The sequence below is a fragment of the Carcharodon carcharias genome (genome assembly GCF_017639515.1).
Source record: "Carcharodon carcharias isolate sCarCar2 chromosome X unlocalized genomic scaffold, sCarCar2.pri SUPER_X_unloc_1, whole genome shotgun sequence".
Lineage (NCBI taxonomy): Eukaryota > Metazoa > Chordata > Chondrichthyes > Lamniformes > Lamnidae > Carcharodon > Carcharodon carcharias.
The window spans coordinates 239,044-264,922 of record NW_024470864.1 but is presented as its reverse complement, the minus strand read 5'-3'; the positions used below and the strand labels follow the sequence as shown (position 1 = coordinate 264,922).

The following is a 25,879-nucleotide window of genomic DNA, read 5'->3' as shown; positions in this document are numbered from 1 at the left end:
GGGTGTGTGTGAGAGAGGGGGTCTCGGGGATTGTGTGTGAGAGAGAGGGGGTCTCGGGGTGTGTGTGAGAGAGAGAGGGGGTCTCGGGGTGTGTGTGTGTATGGGAGGGGGTCTCGGAGTGTGCGTGTGTGAGAAGGGGGCTCGGGGTATGAGTGAGTGTGAGAGGGGGTCTCGGGGTGTGTGTGTGAGAGAGGGGGTCCCGTGGTGCGTGTGAGAGAGAGAGGGTCTCGGGGTGTGTGTGTGTGAGAGGGGGTCTCGGGGTATGTGTGTGTGTGAGAGAGAAGGGGGTCTCGGGGTGTGTGTGTGTGTGTGAGACGGGGTCTTGGGGTGTGTATGTGAGAGAGAGAGGGGGTCTCGGAGTGTGTGTGTGTGTGGGAGGGGGTCTCAGGGTGTGTGTGAGAGAGAGGGTGTCTCGGGTTGTGTGTGTGAGAAAGAGGGGGTCTCGGGGTGTGTGTGAGAGAGAGGGGGTCTCGGGTTGTGTGTGTGAGAAAGAGGGGGTCTCTGTGTGTGTGTGAGAGAGGGGGTCTCGGGGTGTGTGTGAGAGAGAGAGGGTCTCGGGGTGTGTGTGAGAGAGGGGGTCTCGGGGTGTGTGTGTGAGAGAGGGGGTATCGGGGTGTGTGTGAGAGAGAGAGGGTCTCGGGGTGTGTGTGAGAGAGGGGGTCTCGGGGTGTGTGTGTGAGAGAGAGGCGGTCTCGGGGTGTGTGTGAGAGAGAGAGGGTCTCGGGGTGTGTGTGAGAGAGAGAGGGTCTCGGGGTGTGTGTGAGAGAGGGGGTCTCGGGGTGTGTGTGTGAGAGAGGGGGTCTCGGGGTGTGTGTATGAGGGAGAGGGGCTCTCGGGGTGTGTGTGAGAGAGAAGGGGTCTCGGGGTGTGTGTGTGAGAGAGAGGGGCTCTCGGGGTGTGTGTGAGAGAGAGGGGCTCTCGGGGTGTGTGTGAGAGAGAGGGGCTCTCGGGGTGTGTGTGTGTGAGAGAGAGGGTCTCGGTGTGTGTGTGAGAGAGAGGGGGTCTCGGGGTGTGTGTGTGAGAGAGAGGGGGTCTCTGTGTGTGTGAGAGAGAGGGTCTCGGGGTGTGTGTGTGTGTGTGAGAGAGAGGGGCTCTCGGGGTGTGTGTGTGAGAGAGAGGGTCTCGGGGTGTGTGTATGAGAGAGAGGGGCTCTCGGGGTGTGTGTGTGTGTGTGAGAGAGAGGGGCTCTCGGGGTGTGTGTGTGAGAGAGAGGGTCTCGGTGTGTGTGTGAGAGAGAGGGGGTCTCGGGGTGTGTGTGTGAGAGAGGGGGTCTCTGTGTGTGTGAGAGAGAGGGTCTCGGGGTGTGTGTGTGTGTGTGAGAGAGAGGGGCTCTCGGGGTGTGTGTGTGAGAGAGAGGGTCTCGGGGTGTGTGTATGAGAGAGAGGGGCTCTCGGGGTGTGTGTGTGAGAGAGAGGGGGTCTCGGGGTGTGTGTGTGAGAGAGGGGGTCTCGGGGTGTGTGTGTGAGAGAGAGGGGCTCTCGGGGTGTGTGTGAGAGAGAGAGGGGGTCTCGGGGTGTGTGGGTGTGAGAGCGAGAGAGGCTCTCGGGGTGTGTGTGTGTGAGAGGGGGTCTTGGGGTGTGTGTGTGAGAGGGGGTCTCAGGGTGTGTGTGTGTGTGAGAGAGGGGGTCTCGGGGTGTGTGTGTGAGAGAGAGGGGATCTCGGGGTGTGTATGTGAGAGAGAGTGGGGGTCGCGGGGAGTGTGTGTGTGTGGGAGGGGGTCTCGGGGTGTGTGTGTGTGTGTGTGAGGGAGGGGGTCTCGGGGTGTGTGTGTGAGAGAGAGAGAGGATCTCGGGGTGTGTGTGTGTGAGAGAGAGGGGGTCTCGGGGTGTGTGAGAGAGTGAGGGGGTCTCGGGTGTGTGTGTGTGTGGGAGGGGGTCTTGGGGTGTGTGTGTGAGAGAGAGAGGGGGTCTCGGGTGTGTGTGTGTGTGGGAGGGGGTCTTGGGGTGTGTGTGTGAGAGAGAGAGGGGGTCTCAGGGTGTGTGTGAGAGGGGGGGGTCCGGGGTGTGATTGTACGGACAGGGGGTCTCGGGGTGTGTGTGTGAGAGAGAGGGGGTCTTGGGGTGTGTGTGTGAGAGAGAGGGGCTCTCGGGGTGTGTGTGAGAGAGAGAGGGGGTCTTGGGGTGTGTGTGTGTGTGAGAGGGGGTCTCGGGGCGTGTATGTGAGAGAGAGAGGGGGTCTTGGGGTGCGTATGTGTGTGGGAGGGGGTCTCAGGGTGTGTGTGTGTTTGTGTGTGTGTGTGTGAGTGGGGGTCTCGGGGTGTGTGTGTGAGAGAGAGGGGATCTCGGGGTGTGTATGTGAGAGAGAGAGGGGGTCTCGGGGTGTGTGTGTGAGAGAGGGGGTCTCGGGGTGTGTGTGAGAGAGAGAGGGTCTCGGGGTGTGTGTGAGAGAGGGGGTCTCGGGGTGTGTGTGTGAGAGAGAGGCGGTCTCGGGGTGTGTGTGAGAGAGAGAGGGTCTCGGGGTGTGTGTGAGAGAGAGAGGGTCTCGGGGTGTGTGTGAGAGAGGGGGTCTCGGGGTGTGTGTGTGAGAGAGGGGGTCTCGGGGTGTGTGTATGAGGGAGAGGGGCTCTCGGGGTGTGTGTGAGAGAGAAGGGGTCTCGGGGTGTGTGTGTGAGAGAGAGGGGCTCTCGGGGTGTGTGTGAGAGAGAGGGGCTCTCGGGGTGTGTGTGTGAGAGAGAGGGTCTCGGTGTGTGTGTGAGAGAGAGGGGGTCTCGGGGTGTGTGTGTGAGAGAGAGGGGGTCTCTGTGTGTGTGAGTGAGAGGGTCTCGGGGTGTGTGTGTGTGTGTGAGAGAGAGGGGCTCTCGGGGTGTGTGTGTGAGAGAGGGTCTCGGGGAGTGTGTATGAGAGAGAGGGGCTCTCGGGGTGTGTGTGTGAGAGAGAGGGGGTCTCGGGGTGTGTGTGTGAGAGAGGGGGTCTCGGGTGTGTGTGTGAGAGAGAGGGGCTCTCGGGGTGTGTGTGAGAGAGAGAGGGGGTCTCGGGGTGTGTGGGTGTGAGAGCGAGAGAGGCTCTCGGGGTGTGTGTGTGTGAGAGGGGGTCTTGGGGTGTGTGTGTGAGAGGGGGTCTCAGGGTGTGTGTGTGTGTGAGAGAGGGGGTCTCGGGGTGTGTGTGTGAGAGAGAGGGGATCTCGGGGTGTGTATGTGAGAGAGAGAGGGGGTCGCGGGGAGTGTGTGTGTGTGGGAGGGGGTCTCGGGGTGTGTGTGTGTGTGTGTGAGGGAGGGGGTCTCGGGGTATGTGTGTGAGAGAGAGAGAGGATCTCGGGGTGTGTGTGTGTGAGAGAGAGGGGGTCTCGGGGTGTGTGAGAGAGTGAGGGGGTCTCGGGTGTGTGTGTGTGTGTGGGAGGGGGTCTTGGGGTGTGTGTGTGAGAGAGAGAGGGGGTCTCGGGTGTGTGTGTGTGTGGGAGGGGGTCTTGGGGTGTGTGTGTGAGAGAGAGAGGGGGTCTCAGGGTGTGTGTGAGAGGGGGGGGTCCGGGGTGTGATTGTACGGACAGGGGGTCTCGGGGTGTGTGTGTGAGAGAGAGGGGGTCTTGGGGTGTGTGTGTGAGAGAGAGGGGCTCTCGGGGTGTGTGTGAGAGAGAGAGGGGGTCTTGGGGTGTGTGTGTGTGTGAGAGGGGGTCTCGGGGCGTGTATGTGAGAGAGAGAGGGGGTCTTGGGGTGTGTGTGTGTGTGAGAGGGGGTCTCGGGGCGTGTATGTGAGAGAGAGAGGGGGTCTTGGGGTGCGTATGTGTGTGGGAGGGGGTCTCAGGGTGTGTGTGTGTTTGTGTGTGTGTGTGTGAGTGGGGGTCTCGGGGTGTGTGTGTGAGAGAGAGGGGATCTCGGGGTGTGTATGTGAGAGAGAGAGGGGGTCACGGGGAGTGTGTGTGTGTGGGAGGGGGTCTCGGGGTGAGTGTGTGTGTGAGAGAGGGGGTCTCGGGGAGTGTGTGTGAGAGAGAGAGAGAGGGTCTCGGGGTGTGTGTGTGAGAGAGAGGGGGTCGCGGGGTGAGTGAGAGAGTGAGGGGGTCTCGGGTGTGTGTGTGTGTGTGTGGGAGGGGGTTTTGGGGTGTGTGTGAGAGAGAGAGGGGGTCTCGGGATGTGTGTGTGAGAGGGGGTCTCGGGGTGTGTGTGTGTGAGAGAGAGGGGGTCTCGGGGTGTGTATGTGTGAGAGAGAGGTGGTCTCCGGGTGTGTGTGTGAGAGAGAGAGGGGGTCTCGGGGTGTGTGTGAGAGAGAGAGGGGGTCTCGGGGTGTGTGTCAGAGAGAGGGGGTCTCGAGGTGTGTGTGTGTGAGAGGGGGTCTCGGGGTGTGTGTGTGAGAGGGGGTCTCCGGGTGTGTGTGTGTGTGTGTGTGTGTGTGTGTGTGAGAGGGGGTCCTGGGGTGTATGTGTGTGTGAGAGAGGGGGGAACTCGGGGTGTGTGTGTGGGAGAGAGGGATTCTCGGGGTGTGTGTGAGAGAGAGGGGGTCTCGGGGTGTGTGTGTGAGAGAGAGGGGGTCTCGGGGTGTGTGTGAGAGAGAGAAGGGGTCTCGGGGTGTGTGTGTGAGAGAGGGGGTCTCGGGGTGTGTGTGTGAGAGGGGGTCTCGGGGTGTGTGTGTGAGAGGGGGTCTCGGGGTGTGTGTGTGTGTAGGGGAGGGTCCCGGGGTGTGTGTGTGTGTGAGAGAGGGGGTCTCGGGGTGTGTGTGTGAAAGGGGGTCTCGGGCTGTGTATGTGAGAAAGAGGGGGTCTCGGGGGGTGTTTGTGAGAGAGAGGGGGGTCTCGGGGTGTGTGTGAGAGAGAGGGGGGTCTCGGGGATTGTGTGTGAGAAAGAGGGGGTCTCGGGGTGTGTGTGAGAGAGAGGGGTTCTCGGGGTGTGTGTGAGAGAGAGGGGGGTCTCGGGGATTGTGTGTGAGAAGGGGGCTCGGGGTATGAGTGAGTGTGAGAGGGGGTCTCGGGGTGTGTGTGTGAGAGAGAGGGGGTCCCGTGGTGCGTGTGAGAGAGAGAGAGGGTCTCGGGGTGTGTGTGTGAGAGAGAAGGGGGTCTCGGGGTGTGTGTGTGTGTCAGACGGGGTCTTGGGGTGTGTATGTGAGAGAGAGAGGGGGTCTCGGAGTGTGTGTGTGTGTGGGAGGGGCTCTCGGGGTGTGTGTGAGAGAGAGGGGATCTCGGGATGTGTGTGAGAGAGAGAGAGGGGGTCTTGGGGTGTGTGTGAGAGAGAGTGGGGGTCTCGGGGTTTGTGTGTGAGAGAGATGGGGTCCCGTGGTGTGTATGAGAGAGAGAGAGGGTCTCGGGGTGTGTGTGAGAGAGGGGGTCTCGGGGTGTGTGTGTGAGAGAGGGGGTCCCGTGGTGTGTATGAGAGAGAGAGAGGGTCTCGCGGTGTGTGTGAGAGAGAGGGGGTCTCGGGGTGTGTGTGTGAGAGAGAGAGGGGGTCTCGGGGTGTGTGTGTGAGAGAGGGGGTCTCGGGGTGTGTGGGTGTGAGAGCGAGAGAGGCTCTAGGGGTGTGTGTGTGTGAGAGGGGGTCTCGGGGTGTGTGTGAGAGAGAGAGGGGGTCTCGGGGTGTGTGTGAGAGAGAGATGTTGTCTCGGGGTGTGTGTGTGTGTGGGAGGGGGTCTCGGGGTGTGTGTGTGTGTGTGTGTGAGAGGGGGTCTCGGGGTGTGTGTGTGAGAGAGAGGGGATCTCGGGGTGTGTATGTGAGAGAGAGAGGGGGTCTCGGGGAGTGTGTGTGTGTGGGGGGGGGGTCTCGGGGTGTGTGTGTGTGTGTGAGAGAGGGGGTCTCGGGTGTGTGTGTGAGAGAGAGAGAGGGTCTCGGGGTGTGTGTGTGAGAGAGAGGGGGTCTCGGGGTGTGTGAGAGAGTGAGGGGGTCTCGGGTGTGTGTGTGTGTGTGTGTGGGAGGGGGTCTTGGGGTGTGTGTGTGAGAGAGAGAGGGGGTCTCGGGATGTGTGTGTGAGAGGGGGTCTCGGGGTGTGTGTGTGAGAGAGAGAGGGGGTCTCGGGGTGTGTGTAAGAGAGAGAGAGGGTCTCGGGGTGTGTGTGTGAGAGAGTGGGGGTCTCGGGGTGTGTGTGTGAGAGAGAGGGGGTCCCATGGTGTGTATGAGAGAGAGAGGGTCTCGGGGTGTGTGTGAGAGAGAGGGTCTCGGGGTGTGTGTGAGAGAGGGGGTCTCGGGGTGTGTGTATGAGAGAGAGGGGGTCTCGGGGTGTGTGTGTGAGAGAGAGGGGGTCCCGTGGTGTGTATGAGAGAAAGAGAGGGTCTCGGGGTGTGTGTGAGAGAGGGGGTCTCGGGGTGTGTGTGTGAGAGAGAGGGGGTCTCGGGGTGTGTGTGTGAGAGAGAGGGGCTCTCGGGGTGTGTGTGAGAGAGAGAGGGGGTCTCAGGGTGTGTGGGTGTGAGAGCGAGAGAGGCTTTCGGGGTGTGTGTGTGTGAGAGGGAGTCTCGGGGTGTGTGTGTGTGAGAGGGGGTCTCGGGGTGTGTGTGTGTGAGAGGGGCTCTCAGGGTGTGTGTGAGAGAGATAGATGTTGTCTTGGGGGGTGTGTGTGTGTGAGAGGGGGTCTCGGGGCGTGTATGTGAGAGAGAGAGGGGGTCTTGGGGTGCGTGTGTGTGTGGGAGGGGGTCTCGGGGTGTGTGTGTGTGTGTGTGTGTGAGAGGGGGTCTCGGGGTGTGTGTGTGAGAGAGAGACGGGGTCTCGGGGTGTGTGTGTGAGAGAGAGATGGGGTCTCGGGGTGTGTGTGAGAGAGAGACGGGGTCTCGGGGTGTGTGTGAGAGAGAGAGGGTCTCGGGGTGTGTGTGAGAGAGAGAGGGGGTCTCGGGGTGTGTGTGTGTGTGTGGGAGGGGGTCTCGGGGTGTGTGTGTGTGTGGGAGGGGTTCTCGGGGTGTGTAAGAGGGGGTCTCGCGGTGTGTGTGTGTGTGAGTGGGTCTCGGGGTGTGTGTGTGAGAGAGAGGGGGTCTCGGGGTGTGTGTGTGTGAGTGGGGGTCTCGGGGTGTGTGTGAGTGGGGGTCTCGGTGTGTGTGTGAGAGAGAGAGGGGGTCTCGGGGTGTGTGTGTGTGTGGGAGGGGGTCTCGGGGTGTGTGTGTGTGTGTGGGAGGGGTTCTCGGGGTGAGTGAGAGGGGGTCTCGCGGTGTGTGTGTGTGTGAGAGTGGGTCTCGGGGTGTGTGTGTGAGAGAGAGGGGGTCTCGGGGTGTGTGTGAGAGAGAGGCGGTCTCGGGGTATGTGTGTGTGTGAGAGAGGGGGTCTCGGGGTGTGTGTGCGTGAGAGGGGGTCTCGGGGTGTGTGTGTGTGATGGTGGGTCTCGGGGTGTGTGTGTGTGAGTTGGGGTCTCGGGGTGTGTGCGAGAGAGAGAGGGGGGTCTCGGGGTGTGTGAGAGAGAGAGCGGGTCTTGGGGTGTGTGTGTGTGTGGGAGGGGGTCTCGGGGTGTGTGTGTGAGAGATTGGGGGTCTCGGGGTGTGTGTGTGAGAGAGAGGGAGTCTCGGGGTGTGTGTGTGTGAGAGAGGGGGTCTCAGGGTGTGTGTGTGAGAGAGGGGGGGTCTCGGGGTGTGTGTGAGAGAGAGAGAGGGTCTCGGGGTGTGTGTGAGAGAGAGAGGGGGTCTCGGGGTGTGTGTGAGAGGGAGAGGGTCTTGGGGTGTGTGTGTGAGACAGAGGGTCTCGGGGGGTGTGTGTGTGTGCGTGGGAGAGGGTCTCGGGGTGTGTGTGTGAGAGAGAGGGTCTCGGGGTGTGTGTGTGAGACAGAGGGTCTCGGGGTGTGTGTGTGTGTGTGTGGGAGAGGGTCTCGGGGTGTGTGTGTGAGAGGGGGTCTCGGGGTGTGTGTATGAGAGAGAGGGGGTCTCGGGGTGTGTGTGAGAGAGAGGGGGTCTCGGGGTGTGTGTGTGAGAAAGAGTGGGTCTCGGGGTGTGTGTGTGAGAGAGAGGGAGTCTCGGGGTGTGTGAGAGAGAGAGGGTGTCTCGGGGTGTGTGAGAGAGAGAGGGGGTCTCAGGGTGTCTGTGTGAGAGGGAGGGGGTCTCGGGGTGTGTGTGTGAGAGAGAGAGGGGGTCTCGGGGTGTGTGTGAGAGAGAGAGGGGGTCTCGGGGTGTGTGTGTGTGTGCGAGGGTGTCTCGGGGTGTGTGTGTGTGTGAGAGGGGGTCTCGGGGTGTGTGTTTGTGTGTGAGTGGGAGTCTCGGGGTGTGTGTGTGTGTGAGAGGGAGTCTAGGGGTGTGTGTGTGAGAGAGAGGGGGTCTCGGGGCGTGTATGTGAGAGAGAGAGGGGGTCTCGGGGTGTGTGTGTGTTTGAGAGGGGGTCTAGGGGTGTGTGCGTGTGTGTGTGAGAGGGGGACTCGGGGTGTGTGTGTGTGTGAGTGGGAGTCTCGGGGTGTGTGTGTGTGAGAGGGAGTCTCGGGGTGTGTGTGTGAGAGAGAGGGGGTCTCGGGGCGTGTATGTGAGAGAAAGAGGGGGTCTCGGGGTGTGTGTGTGTGTGTGGGAGGGGGTCTCGGGGTGTGTGTGTGTGTGAGTGGGAGTCTCGGGGTGTGTGTGTGTGAGAGGGAGTCTCGGGGTGTGTGTGTGAGAGAGAGGGGGTCTCGGGGCGTGTATGTGAGAGAAAGAGGGGGTCTCGGGGTGTGTGTGTGTGTGTGGGAGGGGGTCTGGGGGTGTGTGTGTGTGTGAGTGGGTGTCTCGGGGTGTGTGTGTGTGAGAGGGAGTCTCGGGGTGTGTGTGTGAGAGAGAGGGGGTCTCGGGGCGTGTATGTGAGAGAAAGAGGGGGTCTCGGGGTGTGTGTGTGTGTGGGAGGGGGTCTCGGGGTGTGTGTGTGTGTGAGACGGAGTCTCGGGGTGTGTGTGAGAGAGAGGGGGTCTCGGGGTGTGTGTGTGAGAGAGAGGGGGTCTCGGGGTGTGTGTGAGAGAGAGGCGGTCTCGGGGTGTGTGTGTGTGTGAGAGGGGGTCTCGGTGTGTGTGTGTGTGTGTGTGTGAGAGGGGGTCTCGGGGTGTGTATGTGTGAGAGGGAGTCTCGGGGTGTGTGTGTGAGAGGGGGTCTCGGGGCGTGTATGTGAGAGAGAGAGGGGGTCTCGGGGTGTGTGTGTGTGTGAGAGGGGGTCTCGGGGTGTGTGTGCGTGAGAGGGTGTCTCGGGGTGTGTGTGTGTGAGGGCGGGTCTCGGGGTGTGTGTGTGTGAGTGGGGGTCTCGGGGTGTGTGTGAGAGAGAGAGGGGTTTCGGGGTGTGTGTGAGTGGGGGTCTCGGGGTGTGTGTGAGAGAGAGAGGGGGTCTCGGGGTGTGTGTGTGTGTGTGGGAGGGGGTCTCGGAGTGTGTGTGTGTGTGTGTGGGAGGGGTTCTCGGGGTGTGTAAGAGGGGGTCTCGCGGTGTGTGTGTGTGTGAGTGGGTCTCGGGGTGTGTGTGTGAGAGAGAGGGGGTCTCGGGGTGTGTGTGCGTGAGAGGGGGTCTCGGGGTGTGTGTGTGAGGGTGGGTCTCGGGGTGTGTGTGTGTGAGTGGGGGTCTCGGGGTGTGTGTGATTGGGGGTCTCGGGGTGTGTGTGAGAGAGAGAGGGGGTCTCGGGGTGTGTGTGTGTGTGGGAGGGGGTCTCGGGGTGTGTGTGTGTGTGTGGGAGGGGTTCTCGGGGTGTGTGAGAGGGGGTCTCGCGGTGTGTGTGTGTGTGAGAGTGGGTCTCGGGGTGTGTGTGTGAGAGAGAGGGGGTCTCGGGGTGTGTGTGAGAGAGAGGCGGTCTCGGGGAATGTGTGTGTGTGAGAGAGGGAGTCTCGGGGTGTGTGTGCGTGAGAGGGGGTCTCGGGGTGTGTGTGTGTGAGGGTGGGTCTCGGGGTGTGTGTGTGTGAGTTGGGGTCTCGGGGTGTGTGCGAGAGAGAGAGGGGGGTCTCGGGGTGTGTGTGAGAGAGAGAGCGGGTCTCGGGGTGTGTGTGTGAGAGATTGGGGGTCTCGGGGTGTGTGTGTGAGAGAGAGGGAGTCTCGGGGTGTGTGTGTGTGAGAGAGGGGGTCTCAGGGTGTGTGTGAGTGAGGGTCTCGGGGTGTGTGTGAGAGAGAGGGGGTCTCGGGGTGTGTGTGTGTGAGAGCGAGGGGTTCTCGGGGTGTGTGTGTGAGAGAGAGGGGGTCTCGGGGTGTGTGTGTGAGAGAGGGGGGGTCTCGGGGTGTGTGTGTGTGAGAGAGGGGGTCTCGGGGTGTGTGTGTGTGAGAGAGGGGGACTCGGGGTGTGTGTGTGTGAGAGAGGGGGTCTCGGGGTGTGTGTGTGAGAGAGGGGGGGTCTCGGGGTGTGTGTGAGAGAGAGAGGGGGTCTCGGGGTGTGTGTGTGAGAGAGAAGGGGTCTTGGGGTGTGTGTGTGAGAGAGAGAGGGGGTCTCAGGGTGTGTGTGAGTGGGGGTCTCGGGGTGTGTGTGTGTGAGAGCGAGGGGGTCTCGGGGTGTGTGTGAGAGAGAGAGGGGATCTCGGGGTGTGTCTGTGAGAGAGAGAGGGTCTCGGGGTGTGTGTGAGTGAGGGTCTCGGAGTGTGTGCGTGTGAGAGAGAGGGTCTCGGGGTGTGTGTGAGTGGGGGTCTCGGAGTGTGTGCGTGTGGGAGAGAGGGTCTCGGGGTGTGTATGTGTGAGAGAGGGGGTCTCGGGGTGTGTGTGAGAGAGAGAGGGGGTCTCGGGGTGTGTGTGAGAGAGAGGGGGTCTCGGGGTGTGTGTGTGTGAGAGAGAGGGGGTCTCGGGGTGTGTGTGTGAGAGAGCGGGGGTCTCGGAGTGTGTGTGAGTGGGGGTCTCGGGGTGTGTGTGTGTGAGAGAGAGGGTCTCGGGGTGTGTGTGAGAGAGAGAGGGGGTCTCGGGGTGTGTCTGTGAGAGAGAGAGGGTCTCGGGGTGTGTGTGAGTGAGGGTCTCGGAGTGTGTGTGTGTGAGAGAGAGGGTCTCGGGGTGTGTGTGAGTGGGGGTCTCGGAGTGTGTGTGTGTGGGAGAGAGGGTCTCGGGGTGTGTGTGTGAGAGAGGGGGTCTCGGGGTGTGTGTGTGTGAGAGAGGGGGTCTCGGGGTGTGTGTGTGAGAGAGAGAGGGGGTCTCGGAGTGTGTGTGTGTGAGAGAGGGGGTTTCGGGGTGTGTGTGAGTGAGAGAGAGGGTCTCGGGGTGTGTGTGTGAGAGTGAGGGGGTCTCGGGGTTTGTGTGAGTGTGGGTCTCGGGGTGTGTGTGAGAGAGAGAGGGGGTCTCGGGGTGTGTCTGTGAGAGAGAGAGGGTCTCGGGGTGTGTGTGAGTGAGGGTCTCGGAGTGTGTGTGTGTTTGAGAGGGGGTCTAGGGGTGTGTGTGTGTGTGTGTGAGAGGGGGACTCGGGGTGTGTGTGTGTGTGAGTGGGAGTCTCGGGGTGTGTGTGTGTGAGAGGGAGTCTCGGGGTGTGTGTGTGAGAGAGAGGGGGTCTCGGGGCGTGTATGTGAGAGAAAGAGGGGGTCTCGGGGTGTGTGTGTGTGTGTGGGAGGGGGTCTCGGGGTGTGTGTGTGTGTGAGTGGGAGTCTCGGGGTGTGTGTGTGTGAGAGGGAGTCTCGGGGTGTGTGTGTGAGAGAGAGGGGGTCTCGGGGCGTGTATGTGAGAGAAAGAGGGGGTCTCGGGGTGTGTGTGTGTGTGTGGGAGGGGGTCTCGGGGTGTGTGTGTGTGTGAGTGGGAGTCTCGGGGTGTGTGTGTGTGAGAGGGAGTCTCGGGGTGTGTGTGTGAGAGAGAGGGGGTCTCGGGGCGTGTATGTGAGAGAAAGAGGGGGGTCTCGGGGTGTGTGTGTGTGTGGGAGGGGGGTCTCGGGGTGTGTGTGTGTGTGAGACGGAGTCTCGGGGTGTGTGTGAGAGAGAGGGGGTCTCGGGGTGTGTGTGTGAGAGAGAGGGGGTCTCGGGGTGTGTGTGAGAGAGAGGCGGTCTCGGGGTGTGTGTGTGTGTGAGAGGGGGTCTCGGTGTGTGTGTGTGTGTGTGTGTGAGAGGGGGTCTCGGGGTGTGTATGTGTGAGAGGGAGTCTCGGGGTGTGTGTGTGAGAGGGGGTCTCGGGGCGTGTATGTGAGAGAGAGAGGGGGTCTCGGGGTGTGTGTGTGTGTGAGAGGGGGTCTCGGGGTGTGTGTGCGTGAGAGGGTGTCTCGGGGTGTGTGTGTGTGAGGGCGGGTCTCGGGGTGTGTGTGTGTGAGTGGGGGTCTCGGGGTGTGTGTGAGAGAGAGAGGGGTTTCGGGGTGTGTGTGAGTGGGGGTCTCGGGGTGTGTGTGAGAGAGAGAGGGGGTCTCGGGGTGTGTGTGTGTGTGGGAGGGGGTCTCGGGGTGTGTGTGTGTGTGTGGGAGGGGTTCTCGGGGTGTGTAAGAGGGGGTCTCGCGGTGTGTGTGTGTGTGAGTGGGTCTCGGGGTGTGTGTGTGAGAGAGAGGGGGTCTCGGGGTGTGTGTGCGTGAGAGGGGGTCTCGGGGTGTGTGTGTGAGGGTGGGTCTCGGGGTGTGTGTGTGTGAGTGGGGGTCTCGGGGTGTGTGTGATTGGGGGTCTCGGGGTGTGTGTGAGAGAGAGAGGGGGTCTCGGGGTGTGTGTGTGTGTGGGAGGGGGTCTCGGGGTGTGTGTGTGTGTGTGGGAGGGGTTCTCGGGGTGTGTGAGAGGGGGTCTCGCGGTGTGTGTGTGTGTGAGAGTGGGTCTCGGGGTGTGTGTGTGAGAGAGAGGGGGTCTCGGGGTGTGTGTGAGAGAGAGGCGGTCTCGGGGTATGTGTGTGTGTGAGAGAGGGAGTCTCGGGGTGTGTGTGCGTGAGAGGGGGTCTCGGGGTGTGTGTGTGTGAGGGTGGGTCTCGGGGTGTGTGTGTGTGAGTTGGGGTCTCGGGGTGTGTGTGAGAGAGAGGGGGTCTCGGGGTGTGTGTGTGTGAGAGCGAGGGGTTCTCGGGGTGTGTGTGTGAGAGAGAGGGGGTCTCGGGGTGTGTGTGTGAGAGAGGGGGGGTCTCGGGGTGTGTGTGTGTGAGAGAGGGGGTCTCGGGGTGTGTGTGTGTGAGAGAGGGGGTCTCGGGGTGTGTGTGTGAGAGAGGGGGGGTCTCGGGGTGTGTGTGAGAGAGAGGGGGTCTCGGGGTGTGTGTGTGTGAGAGCGAGGGGGTCTCGGGGTGTGTGTGTGAGAGAGAGGGGGTCTCGGGGTGTGTGTGAGTGGGGGTCTCGGGGTGTGTGTGTGTGAGAGCGAGGGGGTCTCGGGGTGTGTGTGAGAGAGAGAGGGGATCTCGGGGTGTGTCTGTGAGAGAGAGAGGGTCTCGGGGTGTGTGTGAGTGAGGGTCTCGGAGTGTGTGCGTGTGAGAGAGAGGGTCTCGGGGTGTGTGTGAGTGGGGGTCTCGGAGTGTGTGCGTGTGGGAGAGAGGGTCTCGGGGTGTGTGTGTGTGAGAGAGGGGGTCTCGGGGTGTGTGTGAGAGAGAGAGGGGGTCTCGGGGTGTGTGTGAGAGAGAGGGGGTCTCGGGGTGTGTGTGTGTGAGAGAGAGGGGGTCTCGGGGTGTGTGTGTGAGAGAGCGGGGGTCTCGGAGTGTGTGTGAGTGGGGGTCTCGGGGTGTGTGTGTGTGAGAGCGAGGGGGTCTCGGGGTGTGTGTGAGAGAGAGAGGGGGTCTCGGGGTGTGTCTGTGAGAGAGAGAGGGTCTCGGGTGTGTGTGAGGGAGGGTCTCGGAGTGTGTGTGTGTGAGAGAGAGGGTCTCGGGGTGTGTGTGAGTGGGGGTCTCGGAGTGTGTGTGTGTGGGAGAGAGGGTCTCGGGGTGTGTGTGTGAGAGAGGGGGTCTCGGGGTGTGTGTGTGTGAGAGAGGGGGTCTCGGGGTGTGTGTGTGAGAGAGAGAGGGGGTCTCGGAGTGTGTGTGTGTGAGAGAGGGGGTCTCGGGGTGTGTGTGAGTGAGAGAGAGGGTCTCGGGGTGTGTGTGTGAGAGTGAGGGGGTCTCGGGGTTTGTGTGAGTGTGGGTCTCGGGGTGTGTGTGAGAGAGAGAGGGGGTCTCGGGGTGTGTCTGTGAGAGAGAGAGGGTCTCGGGGTGTGTGTGAGTGAGGGTCTCGGAGTGTGTGCGTGTGAGAGAGAGGGTCTCGGGGTGTGTGTGAGTGGGGGTCTCGGAGTGTGTGTGTGTGGGAGAGTGGGTCTCGGGGTGTGTGTGTGTGAGAGAGGGGGTCTCGGGGTGTGTGTGTGAGAGAGAGGGGGTCTCGGGGTGTGTGTGTGAGAGTGAGGGAGTCTCGGGGTGTGTGTGTGTGAGAGAGAGGGGGTCTCGGGGTGTGTGTGTGAGAGAGGGGGGTCTCGGGGTGTGTGTGAGAGAGAGAGGGGGTCTCGGGGTGTGTGTGAGAGAGAGGGGGTCTCGGGGTGTGTGTGTGTGTGAGAGGGGTCTCGGGGTGTGTGTGTGAGAGAGAGGGGGTCTCGGGGTGTGTGTGAGTGGGGGTCTCGGGGTGTGTGTGTGTGAGAGCGAGGGGGTCTCGGGGTGTGTGTGTGTGAGAGCGAGGGGATCTCGGGGTGTGTCTGTGAGAGAGAGAGGGTCTCGGGGTGTGTGTGAGTGAGGGTCTCGGAGTGTGTGCGTGTGAGAGAGAGGGTCTCGGGGTGTGTGTGAGTGGGGGTCTCGGAGTGTGTGCGTGTGGGAGAGAGGGTCTCGGGGTGTGTGTGTGTGAGAGAGGGGGTCTCGGGGTGTGTGTGAGAGAGAGAGGGGGTCTCGGGGTGTGTGTGAGAGAGAGGGGGTCTCGGGGTGTGTGTGTGTGAGAGAGAGGGGGTCTCGGGGTGTGTGTGTGAGAGAGCGGGGGTCTCGGAGTGTGTGTGAGTGGGGGTCTCGGGGTGTGTGTGTGTGAGAGCGAGGGGGTCTCGGGGTGTGTGTGAGAGAGAGAGGGGGTCTCGGGGTGTGTCTGTGAGAGAGAGAGGGTCTCGGGGTGTGTGTGAGTGAGGGTCTCGGAGTGTGTGTGTGTGAGAGAGAGGGTCTCGGGGTGTGTGTGAGTGGGGGTCTCGGAGTGTGTGTGTGTGGGAGAGAGGGTCTCGGGGTGTGTGTGTGAGAGAGGGGGTCTCGGGGTGTGTGTGTGTGAGAGAGGGGGTCTTGGGGTGTGTGTGTGAGAGAGAGAGGGGGTCTCGGAGTGTGTGTGTGTGAGAGAGGGGGTCTCGGGGTGTGTGTGAGTGAGAGAGAGGGTCTCGGGGTGTGTGTGTGAGAGTGAGGGGGTCTCGGGGTTTGTGTGAGTGTGGGTCTCGGGGTGTGTGTGAGAGAGAGAGGGGGTCTCGGGGTGTGTGTGTGTGGGAGAGAGGGTCTCGGGGTGTGTGTGAGTGAGGGTCTCGGAGTGTGTGCGTGTGAGAGAGAGGGTCTCGGGGTGTGTGTGAGTGGGGGTCTCGGAGTGTGTGTGTGTGGGAGAGAGGGTCTCGGGGTGTGTGTGTGTGAGAGAGGGGGTCTCGGGGTGTGTGTGTGAGAGAGAGGGGGTCTCGGGGTGTGTGTGTGAGAGAGAGGGAGTCTCGGGGTGTGTGTGTGTGAGAGAGAGGGGGTCTCGGGGTGTGTGTGTGAGAGAGGGGGGTCTCGGGGTGTGTGTGAGAGAGAGAGGGGGTCTCGGGGTGTGTGTGAGAGAGAGGGGGTCTCGGGGTGTGTGTGTGTGTGAGAGGGGTCTCGGGGTGTGTGTGTGAGAGAGAGGGGGTCTCGGGGTGTGTGTGAGTGGGGGTCTCGGGGTGTGTGTGTGTGAGAGCGAGGGGGTCTCGGGGTGTGTGTGTGTGAGAGCGAGGGGGTCTCGGGGTGTGTGTGAGAGAGAGAGGGGGTCTCGGGGTGTGTGTGAGTGGGGGTCTCGGGGTGTGTGTGTGTGAGAGCGAGGGGGTCTCGGGGTGTGTGTGAGAGAGAGAGGGGGTCTCGGGGTGTGTCTGCGAGAGAGAGAGGGTCTCGGGGTGTGTGTGAGTGAGGGTCTCGGAGTGTGTGTGTGTGAGAGAGAGGGTCTCGGGGTGTGTGTGAGTGGGGGTCTCGGAGTGTGTGTGTGTGGGAGAGAGGGTCTCGGGGTGTGTGTGTGTGAGAGAGGGGGTCTCGGGGTGTGTGTGTGTGAGAGAGGGGGTCTCGGGGTGTGTGTGTGAGAGAGAGAGGGGGTCTCGGAGTGTGTGTTTGTGAGAGAGGGGGTCTCGGGGTGTGTGTGAGTGAGAGAGAGGGTCTCGGGGTGTGTGTGTGAGAGTGAGGGGGTCTCGGGGTTTGTGTGAGTGGGGGTCTTGGGGTGTGTGTGCGTGTACGGACGGGGTGGGGGTCCTCCGGACAGACAGACACACAAAGCGCTCACCTGTTCTTCATGAGCCTGATCTCCCGTTTGAGGGTGGCGTCTTGTGTCTTGGTGGCCTGGGGCTGGAGGGTGACTGGTGATGTCATCATCATGGTCGCTGGGAGGGAGTTGGTGGTGGGTGCGGTGCGGATCTGATAAGTCTGTACATCGCCTGAGGCCGCTGGCAGAGACAGAGACATGGGTGTCACACTAAACGTGTGGCGCAGAGGGACCCCCCCCTCACACTCACCCCGAGACCCCCTCTCACACACACACACACCCAGAGACCCCCTCTCTCTCACACATACCCCGAGACTCCCTCTCTCACACACACACACACCCCGAGACTCCCTCTCTCTCACACACACCCCGAGACTCCCTCTCTCTCACACACACACACCCCGAGACCCCCTCTCTCTCACACACACACACCCCGAGACCCCCTCTCTCTCACACACACACCCCGAGACCCCCTCTCTCTCACACACACCCCGAGACCCCCTCTCTCTCACACACACCCCGAGACTCCCTCTCTCTCACACACACACACACCGAGACCCCCTCTCTCTCACACACACACACCCCGAGACCCCCTCTCTCTCACACACACCCCGAGACCCCCTCTCTCACACACACACCCCGAGACTCCCTCTCTCTCACACACACCCCGAGACCCCCTCTCTCTCACACACACACCCCGAGACCCCCTCTCTCTCACACACACCCCGAGACCCCCTCTCTCTCACACACACCCCGAGACCCCCTCTCTCTCACACACACCCCGAGACTCCCTCTCTCTCACACACACCCCGAGACTCCCTCTCTCTCACACACACCCCAAGACTCCCTCTCTCTCACACACACCCCGAGACCCCCTCTCTCTCACACACACCCCGAGACTCCCTCTCTCTCTCACACACACACCCCGAGACCCCCTCTCTCTCACAAACACCCCGAGACTCCCTCTCTCTCACACACACACACACCCCGAGACCCCCTCTCTCTCTCACACACCCCGAGACCCCCTCTCTCTCACACACACCCCGAGACCCCCTCTCTCTCACACACACCCCGAGACCCCCTCTCTCACACACACACCCCGAGACTCCCTCTCTCTCACACACACACACCCCGAGACCCCCTCTCTCTCACACACCCCGAGACCCCCTCTCTCTCACACACACACACCCCGAGACCCCCTCTCTCTCACACACACAGAGACCCCCTCTCTCTCACACACACCCCGAGACCCCCTCTCTCTCACACACACCCCAAGACTCCCTCTCTCTCACACACACCCCGAGACCCCCTCTCTCTCACACACACCCCGAGACTCCCTCTCTCTCACACACACACACCCCGAGACCCCCTCTCTCTCACACACACCCCGAGACTCCCTCTCTCTCACACACACACACCCCGAGACCCCCTCTCTCTCTCACACACCCCGAGACCCCCTCTCTCTCACACACACCCCGAGACCCCCTCTCTCTCAGACACACTCCGAGACCCCCTCTCTCTCACACACACCCCGAGACTCCCTCTCTCTCACACACACACACCCCGAGACCCCCTCTCTCTCACACACACACACCCCGAGACCCCCTCTCTCTCACACACACAGAGACTCCCTCTCTCTCACACACACACACCCCGAGACCCCCTCTCTCTCACACACACAGAGACTCCCTCTCTCTCACACACACCCCGAGACCCCCTCTCTCTCACACACACCCCGAGACTCCCTCTCTCTCACACACACACACCCCGAGACCCCCTCTCTCTCACACACACAGAGACCCCCTCTCTCTCACACACACCCCGAGACCCCCTCTCTCTCACACACACCCCGAGACTCCCTCTCTCTCACACACACACCCCGAGACCCCCTCTCTCTCACATACACACCCCGAGACTCCCTCTCTCTCACACACACCCCGAGACCCCCTCTCTCTCACACACACACACCCCGAGACCCCCTCTCTCTCACACACACCCCGAGACTCCCTCTCTCTCACACACACACACCCCGAGACCCCCTCTCTCTCACACACACCCCGAGACTCCCTCTCTCTCACACACACTCCGAGACCACCTCTCTCTCACACACACTCCGAGACCACCTCTCTCTCACACACACCCCGAGACTCCCTCTCTCTCACACACACCCCGAGACTTCCTCTCTCTCACACACACACCCCGAGACCCCCTCTCTCTCTCACACACCCCGAGACCCCCTCTCTCTCACACACACACCCCGAGACTCCCTCTCTCTCACACACACACACCCCGAGACCCCCTCTCTCTCTCACACACCCCGAGACCCCCTCTCTCTCACACACACCCCGAGACCCCCTCTCTCTCAGACACACTCCGAGACCCCCTCTCTCTCACACACACCCCGAGACTCCCTCTCTCTCACACACACACACCCCGAGACCCCCTCTCTCTCACACACACACACCCCGAGACCCCCTCTCTCTCACACACACAGAGACTCCCTCTCTCTCACACACACACACCCCGAGACCCCCTCTCTCTCACACACACAGAGACTCCCTCTCTCTCACACACACCCCGAGACCCCCTCTCTCTCACACACACCCCGAGACTCCCTCTCTCTCACACACACCCCGAGACTCCCTCTCTCTCACATACACACACCCCGAGACCCCCTCTCTCTCACACACACAGAGACCCCCTCTCTCTCACACACACCCCGAGACTCCCTCTCTCTCACACACACACACCCCGAGACCCCCTCTCTCTCACACACACCCCGAGACTCCCTCTCTCTCACACACACCCCGAGACCCCCTCTCTCTCACACACACACACCCCGAGACCCCCTCTCTCTCACACACACCCCGAGACTCCCTCTCTCTCACACACACACACCCCGAGACCCCCTCTCTCTCACACACACCCCGAGACTCCCTCTCTCTCACACACACTCCGAGACCACCTCTCTCTCACACACACTCCGAGACCACCTCTCTCTCACACACACCCCGAGACTCCCTCTCTCTCACACACACCCCGAGACTTCCTCTCTCTCACACAAACACCCCGAGACCCCCTCTCTCTCTCACACACCCCGAGACCCCCTCTCTCTCACACACACACACCCCGAGACTCCCTCTCTCTCACACACACCCCGAGACCCCCTCTCTCTCACACACACACACCCCGAGACTCCCTCTCTCTCACACACACACACCCCGAGACCCCCTCTCTCTCACACACACACACCCCGAGACCCCCTCTCTCTCACACACACACACCCCGAGACCCCCTCTTTCTCACACACACACACCCCGAGACTCCCCCTCACACACCCCGAGACCCCCCCTCACACACCCTGAGACCCCCCTCACACACACACACTCACCCCGAGACCCCCCTTCACACACCCCGAGACCCCCTCTCTCTCACACACACACACCCCAAGACCCCCTCTCACACACATACCCCGAGACTCCCTCTCACACATACACACACCCCGAGACCCCCACTCACACACACACACCCAGAGACCCACCCTCACACACACACACACACCCGAGACCGCCTCTCTCTCACACACACCCCGGGACCCCCCTCTCACTCACACACACACCCCGAGACCCCCACTCACACACACACACCCCGAGACCCCCACTCACACACACACACCCCGAGACCCACCCTCACACACACACACCCCGAGACCCCCTCTCTCTCTCACACACCCCGAGACCCCCTCTCTCTCACACACACACACCCCGAGACTCCCTCTCTCTCACACACACCCCGAGACCCCCTCTCTCTCACACACACACACCCCGAGACTCCCTCTCTCTCACACACACACCCCGAGACCCCCTCTCTCTCACACACACACACCCCGAGGCCCCCTCTCTCTCACACACACACACCCCGAGACCCCCTCTCTCTCACACACACACACCCCGAGACTCCCCCTCACACACCCCGAGACCCCCCTCACACACCCTGAGACCCCCCTCACACACACACACTCACCCCGAGACCCCCCTTCACACACCCCGAGACCCCCTCTCTCTCACACACACACACCCCAAGACCCCCTCTCACACACATACCCCGAGACTCCCTCTCACACATACACACACCCCGAGACCCCCACTCACACACACACACCCTGAGACCCACCCTCACACACACACACACACCCCGAGACCGCCTCTCTCTCACACACACCCCGGGACCCCCTCTCACACACACACACACCCCGAGACCCCCACTCACACACACACACCCCGAGACCCCCACTCACACACACACACCCCGAGACCCACCCTCACACACACACACCCCGAGACCCACTCTCACACACACACACCCAGAGACCCACCCTCACACACACACACACACCCCGAGACCGCCTCTCTCTCACACACACCTGGGACCCCCTCTCACACACACACACACCCAGAGACCCCCTCTCTCTCACACACACCCCGAGACCCCCTCTCTCTCACACACACCCCGAGACTCCCTCTCACACACACACACACCCCGAGACCCCCTCCCACACACACACACACCCCGAGACCCCCTCTCTCTCTCACATACACGCCCCGAGACCCCCTCTCTCTCACACACACACCCCGAGACTCCCTCTCACATACACACACCCCGAGACCCCCTCTCACACACACACACACACCCCGAGAGCCCCTCGCACACACACACGCACCCCGAGACCCCCTCTCACACACACACACACACACCCCGAGACGCCCCCTCACACACACATACCCTGAGACCCCCTCTCACACACACACACCCCGAGAACCCCTCTCTCTCACACCCCAAGACACCCTCTCTCACACACACACACACACACACACCCCGAGACCCCCCCCCACACACACACCCCGAGACCCTCTCTCTCTCACACTCACACCCCGAGACCTCCTCTCACACACACACAGAGACCCCCTCTCACACACACACACACCGAGACCCCCTCTCTCTCACACACACACACACACACACCCCGAGACCCACTCTCTCTCACACACACACCCGGAGACCCCCTCTCTCTCACACACACACCCAGAGAACCCCTCTCTCTCACACACACACCCCGAGACCCCCTCTCTCTCACACACACACCCCGAGACCCCCTCTCTCTCACACACACACCCCGAGACTGCCTCTCTCTCACACACACAGAGACCCCCTCTCTCTCACACACACACCCCGAGACCCCCTCTCTCTCACACACACACCCCGAGACCCCCTCTCTCTCACACACACACCCCGAGACCCCCTCTCTCTCACACACACACCCGGAGACCCCCTCTCTCTCACACACATACTCCGAGACCACCTCTCTCTCACACACCCAGAGACCCTCACTCACTCACACACACACCCCGACACCCCCTCTCTCTCACACACACACCCCGACACCCCCTCTCTCTCAAACACACACTCCCCGAGACCTGCTCTCTCACACACACACACACACACACACACACACACACACACACACACACACACACACACACACACACACACACACACACACACACACACACACACACACACACACACACACACACACACACACACCGTAGGTCCATCAGCTCAGGGTCAGCTAAAGCCCCTCACAGGAAACCTGTCAATGTGAGATACACAGCAACCAGTTATCACACAGCAAGATCCCACAAAACAGCCAATGTCTGCCCCGGGAATCCGACAGTGCGGCGCTCCCTCAGCGCTGACTACTCCGACAGTACAGCTCTCCCTCAGCACTGACCCTCCAACAGTGCGGCGCTCCCTCAGCGCTGACCCTCCGACAGTGCAACACTCCCTCAGCGCTGAACCTCCGACAGTGCGGCGCTCCCTCAGCGCTGACCCTCCGACAGTGCGGCGCTCCCTCAGCGCTGACCCTCCCACAGTGCGGCTCTCCCTCAGCACTGACCCTCTGACAGTGCGGCGCTCCCTCAGCACTGACCCTCCCACAGTGCGGTGCTCCCTCAGCGCTGACCCTCCGACAGTGCGGCTCTCCCTCAGAGCTGACCCTCCGACAGTGCGGCTCTCCCTCAGCGCTGACCCTCCGACAGTGCGGCTCTCCTTCAGCGCTGATCCTCCGACAGTGCGGCTCCCCCTCAGCACTGACCCTCCGACAGCGCGGCGCTCCCTCAGCGCTGAACCTCCGACAGTGCAGTGCTCCCTCGGCGCTGTAGCAGGAGCCTGGTCTATCAGTGACCAATCGGTCCATCTGCGTCGCAGGATATTGTACTGCTGCAGCCTTCACGTCAAACTTTGCCTCGTGCTCCCTCTCCCTCTCCGACACAGACAGTCCTTACTCACTCTGCACGACCACCTGGTTGCTGGGGACAAGTATCTGCTGTCCGTCGGAGGTCTGTGCGTACTGTAAGATGGTGGTTCCCTGTTGGGCACCCCCCGCGTTGGTCATGGTGAGCGTCTGGAGTCCCTGGACGCCCTCGGAGCCGGGGCTAGCAAGCTGTATCGTCCCGCCGGGGGCAATGGCAACTGTGTGATTGGAACGGTCAAGAGCTCATTAGGGGTTCAGCATCGACGTTTCCATGAAAGAGTATCGGCAGCGTGAGAAACAAGTACAGACAGGAAGGAAAAGCCTGGCAGGACGGTAACCCTGTCAGAAGAGGTCGTGTGGCAACTCCACCTCATGTTGAAACAATCCCCAAACTAATCCCACTGCCCTGGTCTCTCCTCTTAGCCCTGTATCAATCCCCAAACATTCCCACTGCCCCGCTCTCTATCCCCCATAGCCCTGTATCGATCCCCAAACTAATCCCACTGCCCCGCTCTCTATCCCCCATAGCCCTGTATCGATCCCCAAACTAATCCCAATGCCCCGCTCTCTCCCCATAGCCCTGTATCAATCCCCAAATTAATCCCACTGCCCTGCTCTCTATCCCCCATACCCCTGTATCGATCCCCAAACTAATCCCACTGTCCCGCTCTCCACCCATACCCCTATATCGATCCCCAAACTAATCCCACTGCCCCGCTCTCTCCCCATAGCCCTGTATCAATCCCCAAACATTCCCACTGCCCCGCTCTCTATCCCCCATACCCCTGTATCGATCCCCAAACTAATCCCAATGCCCCGCTCTCTACCCATACCCCTGTATCAATCCCAAAACTAATCCCACTGTCCCGCTCTATCACCATAGCCCTGTATCAATCCCCAAACTAATCCCACTGTCCCGCTCTCTCCCCATAAACGTAACAATCCGCAAACTAATACCACTGTCGCGCTCTCTCCCCATAGCCCTGTATCAATCCCCAAACTAATCCCACTGTCCCGTTCTCTCCACATACACCTGTATCAATCCCCAAACTAATCCTACTGCCCTGCTCTCTCCCCATAGCCCTGTATCAATCCCCAAACTAATCCCATTGTCCCGCTCTCTCCCCATAGCCCTGTATCAATCCCCAAACTAATCCCACTGTCCCGCTCTGCCCCCATAGCCCTGTATCAATCCCCAAACTAATCCCACTGTCCCGTTCTCTCCACATACACCTGTATCAATCCCCAAACTAATCCTACTGCCCTGCACTCTCCCCACAGCCCTGTATCAATCCCCAAACTAATCCCACTGCCCTGCTCTCTCCTCATAGCCCTGGAATAATCCCCAAACTAATCCCACTGTCCCACTCTTTCCCCATAGCCCAGTCTCAATCCCAAACTAATCCCACTGTCCCGCTCTCTCCCCAAAGCCCTGTATCAATCCTCATACTAATCCCACCGTCCCGCTGTCTCCTCAAAGCCCTGTCACAATCCCAAACTAATCCCACTGCCCCGCTCTCTCCACATAGCCCTGTATCAATCCGTAACTAATCCCACTGCCCCGCTCTCTCCCCATAGCCCTGTATCAGTCCCCAAACTAATCCTACTGCCCCCGCTCTCTCCCCATGGCACTGTATCAGTCCCCAAACTAATCCCACTGCCCCACTCTCTCCCCATAGCCCTGTATCAATCATCAAACTAATCCCACTGCCCCGCTCTCTCCACATAGCCCTGTATCGATCTGTAACTAATCCCACTGTCCCACTCTCTCTCCCCCTAGCCCTGTATCAATCCCCAAACTAATCCCACTGTCCTGCTCTCTCCCCATAGCCCTGTATCAATCCCCAAAATAATCCCAATGCCCTGCTCTCTCCCCGCAACCCTGTATCAATCCCCAAACTAATCCCACTGCCCCGCTCTCTCCCCATAGCCCTCTATCAATCCCCAATCTAATCCCACTCTCCCACTCTCTCCTCATAGCCCTGTATCAATCCCCAAACTAATCCCACTGCCCCGCTCTCTCCCCATAGCCCTGTATCAATCCCCAAACTAATCCCACTGCCCCGCTCTCTCCCCATAGCCCTGTATCAATCCCCAAACTAATCCCACTAGCCCGCTCTCTCCCCAAAGCCCTGTATCAATCCCCAAACTAATCCCACTGTCCCGCTCTCTTCCCATAGCCCTGTATTAATCCCAAACTAATCCCACTGTCCCACTCTCTCCTCATAGCCCTGTATAAATCCCCAAACTAATCCCACTGTCCCGCTCTCCCCCCATAGTCCTGTATCAACCCCAAACTGATTCCACTGTCCTGCTCTCTCCCCATAGCCCTGTATCAATCCCCAAACTAATCCCACTGTCCCGTTCTCTCCCCTACCCCTGTAACAATCCCCAAACTAATCCCACTGCCCCGCTCTCTCCGCATAGCCCTGTATCAATTCCCAAACTAATCCCACTGCCCCGGTCTCTCTTCATAGCCCTGTATCAATCCCCAAACTAATCCCACTGACCCGCACTAACCCCATAGCCCTGTATCAATCCCCAAACTAATCCCACTGTCCCGCTCAATCCCCATAGCCCTGTATCAATCCCGAAACTAATCCCACTGCCCCGGGCTCTCCTCATAGCCCTTAATCGATCCCCAAACTAATCCCACGATCCCGCTCTGTCCCCATAGCCCTGTATCAATCCCGAAACTAATCCCACTGCCCCGGTCTCTCCTCATAGCCCTGTATCAATCCCCAAACTAATCCCACTGCCCAACTCTCTCCCCATAGCCCTGTATCAATCCCAAAATAATCCCACTGTCCCGCTCTCTCCCCATACCCCTGTATCAATCCCAAACTAATCCCACTGCCCCGGTCTCTCCTCATAGCCCTGTATCAATCCCCAAACTAATCCCACTGCCCCGGTCTCTCCTCATAGCCCTGTATCAATCCCCAAACTAATCCCACTGCCCTGCTCTCTCCAAATAACCCTGTATCAATCCACAAACTAATCCCAATGCCCCGATCTCTCCCCATAGCCCTCTATCAATCCCCAATCTAATCCCACTGTCCCACTCTCTCCTCATAGCCCTGTATCAATCCCCAAACTAATCCCACTGCCCCACTCTCTCCCCAGCGCCCTGTATCAATCCCCAAACTAATCCCAATGCCCCGCTCTCTACCCATACCCCTGTATCAATCCCAAAACTAATCCCATTGTCCCGCTCTCTCCCCATAGCCCTGTATCAATCCCCAAACTAATTCCACTGTCCCGCTCTCTCCCCATAAACGTAACAATCCGCAAACTAATACCACTGTCGCGCTCTCTACCCATAGCCCTGTATCAATCCCCAAACTAATCCCACTGTCCCACTCCCTCCCCATAACCCTGTATCAATCCCCAAACTAATCCCACTGTCCCGCTCTGCCCCCATAGCCCTGTATCAATCCCCAAACTAATCCCACTGTCCCGTTCTCTCCACATACACCTGTATCAATCCCCAAACTAATCCCACTGCCCTGCACTCTCCCCATAGCCCTGT

The 25,879-nt window shown here is 60.9% G+C and overlaps 1 protein-coding gene across 8 annotated transcripts in view; it reads right to left on the bottom strand.

Moving 5' to 3' along the window:
* Nucleotides 1–25,879, bottom strand: part of LOC121275073 (cyclic AMP-dependent transcription factor ATF-1-like) — a 103,461-nt gene that overhangs the window by 5,028 nt on the left and 72,554 nt on the right. For 6 of the 8 annotated variants that reach the window (XM_041182473.1, XM_041182474.1, XM_041182472.1 and 3 more), the window contains 2 exons: nucleotides 22,386–22,568; nucleotides 16,059–16,218 (listed from right to left, as the gene is read on the bottom strand). In XM_041182473.1, coding sequence (XP_041038407.1) covers nucleotides 16,059–16,218; nucleotides 22,386–22,568 — 343 coding nt within the window. The remainder of the gene's footprint in view (nucleotides 1–16,058; nucleotides 16,219–22,385; nucleotides 22,569–25,879) is intronic. The other 2 variants (XM_041182477.1, XM_041182478.1) reach the window with 1 other exon arrangement.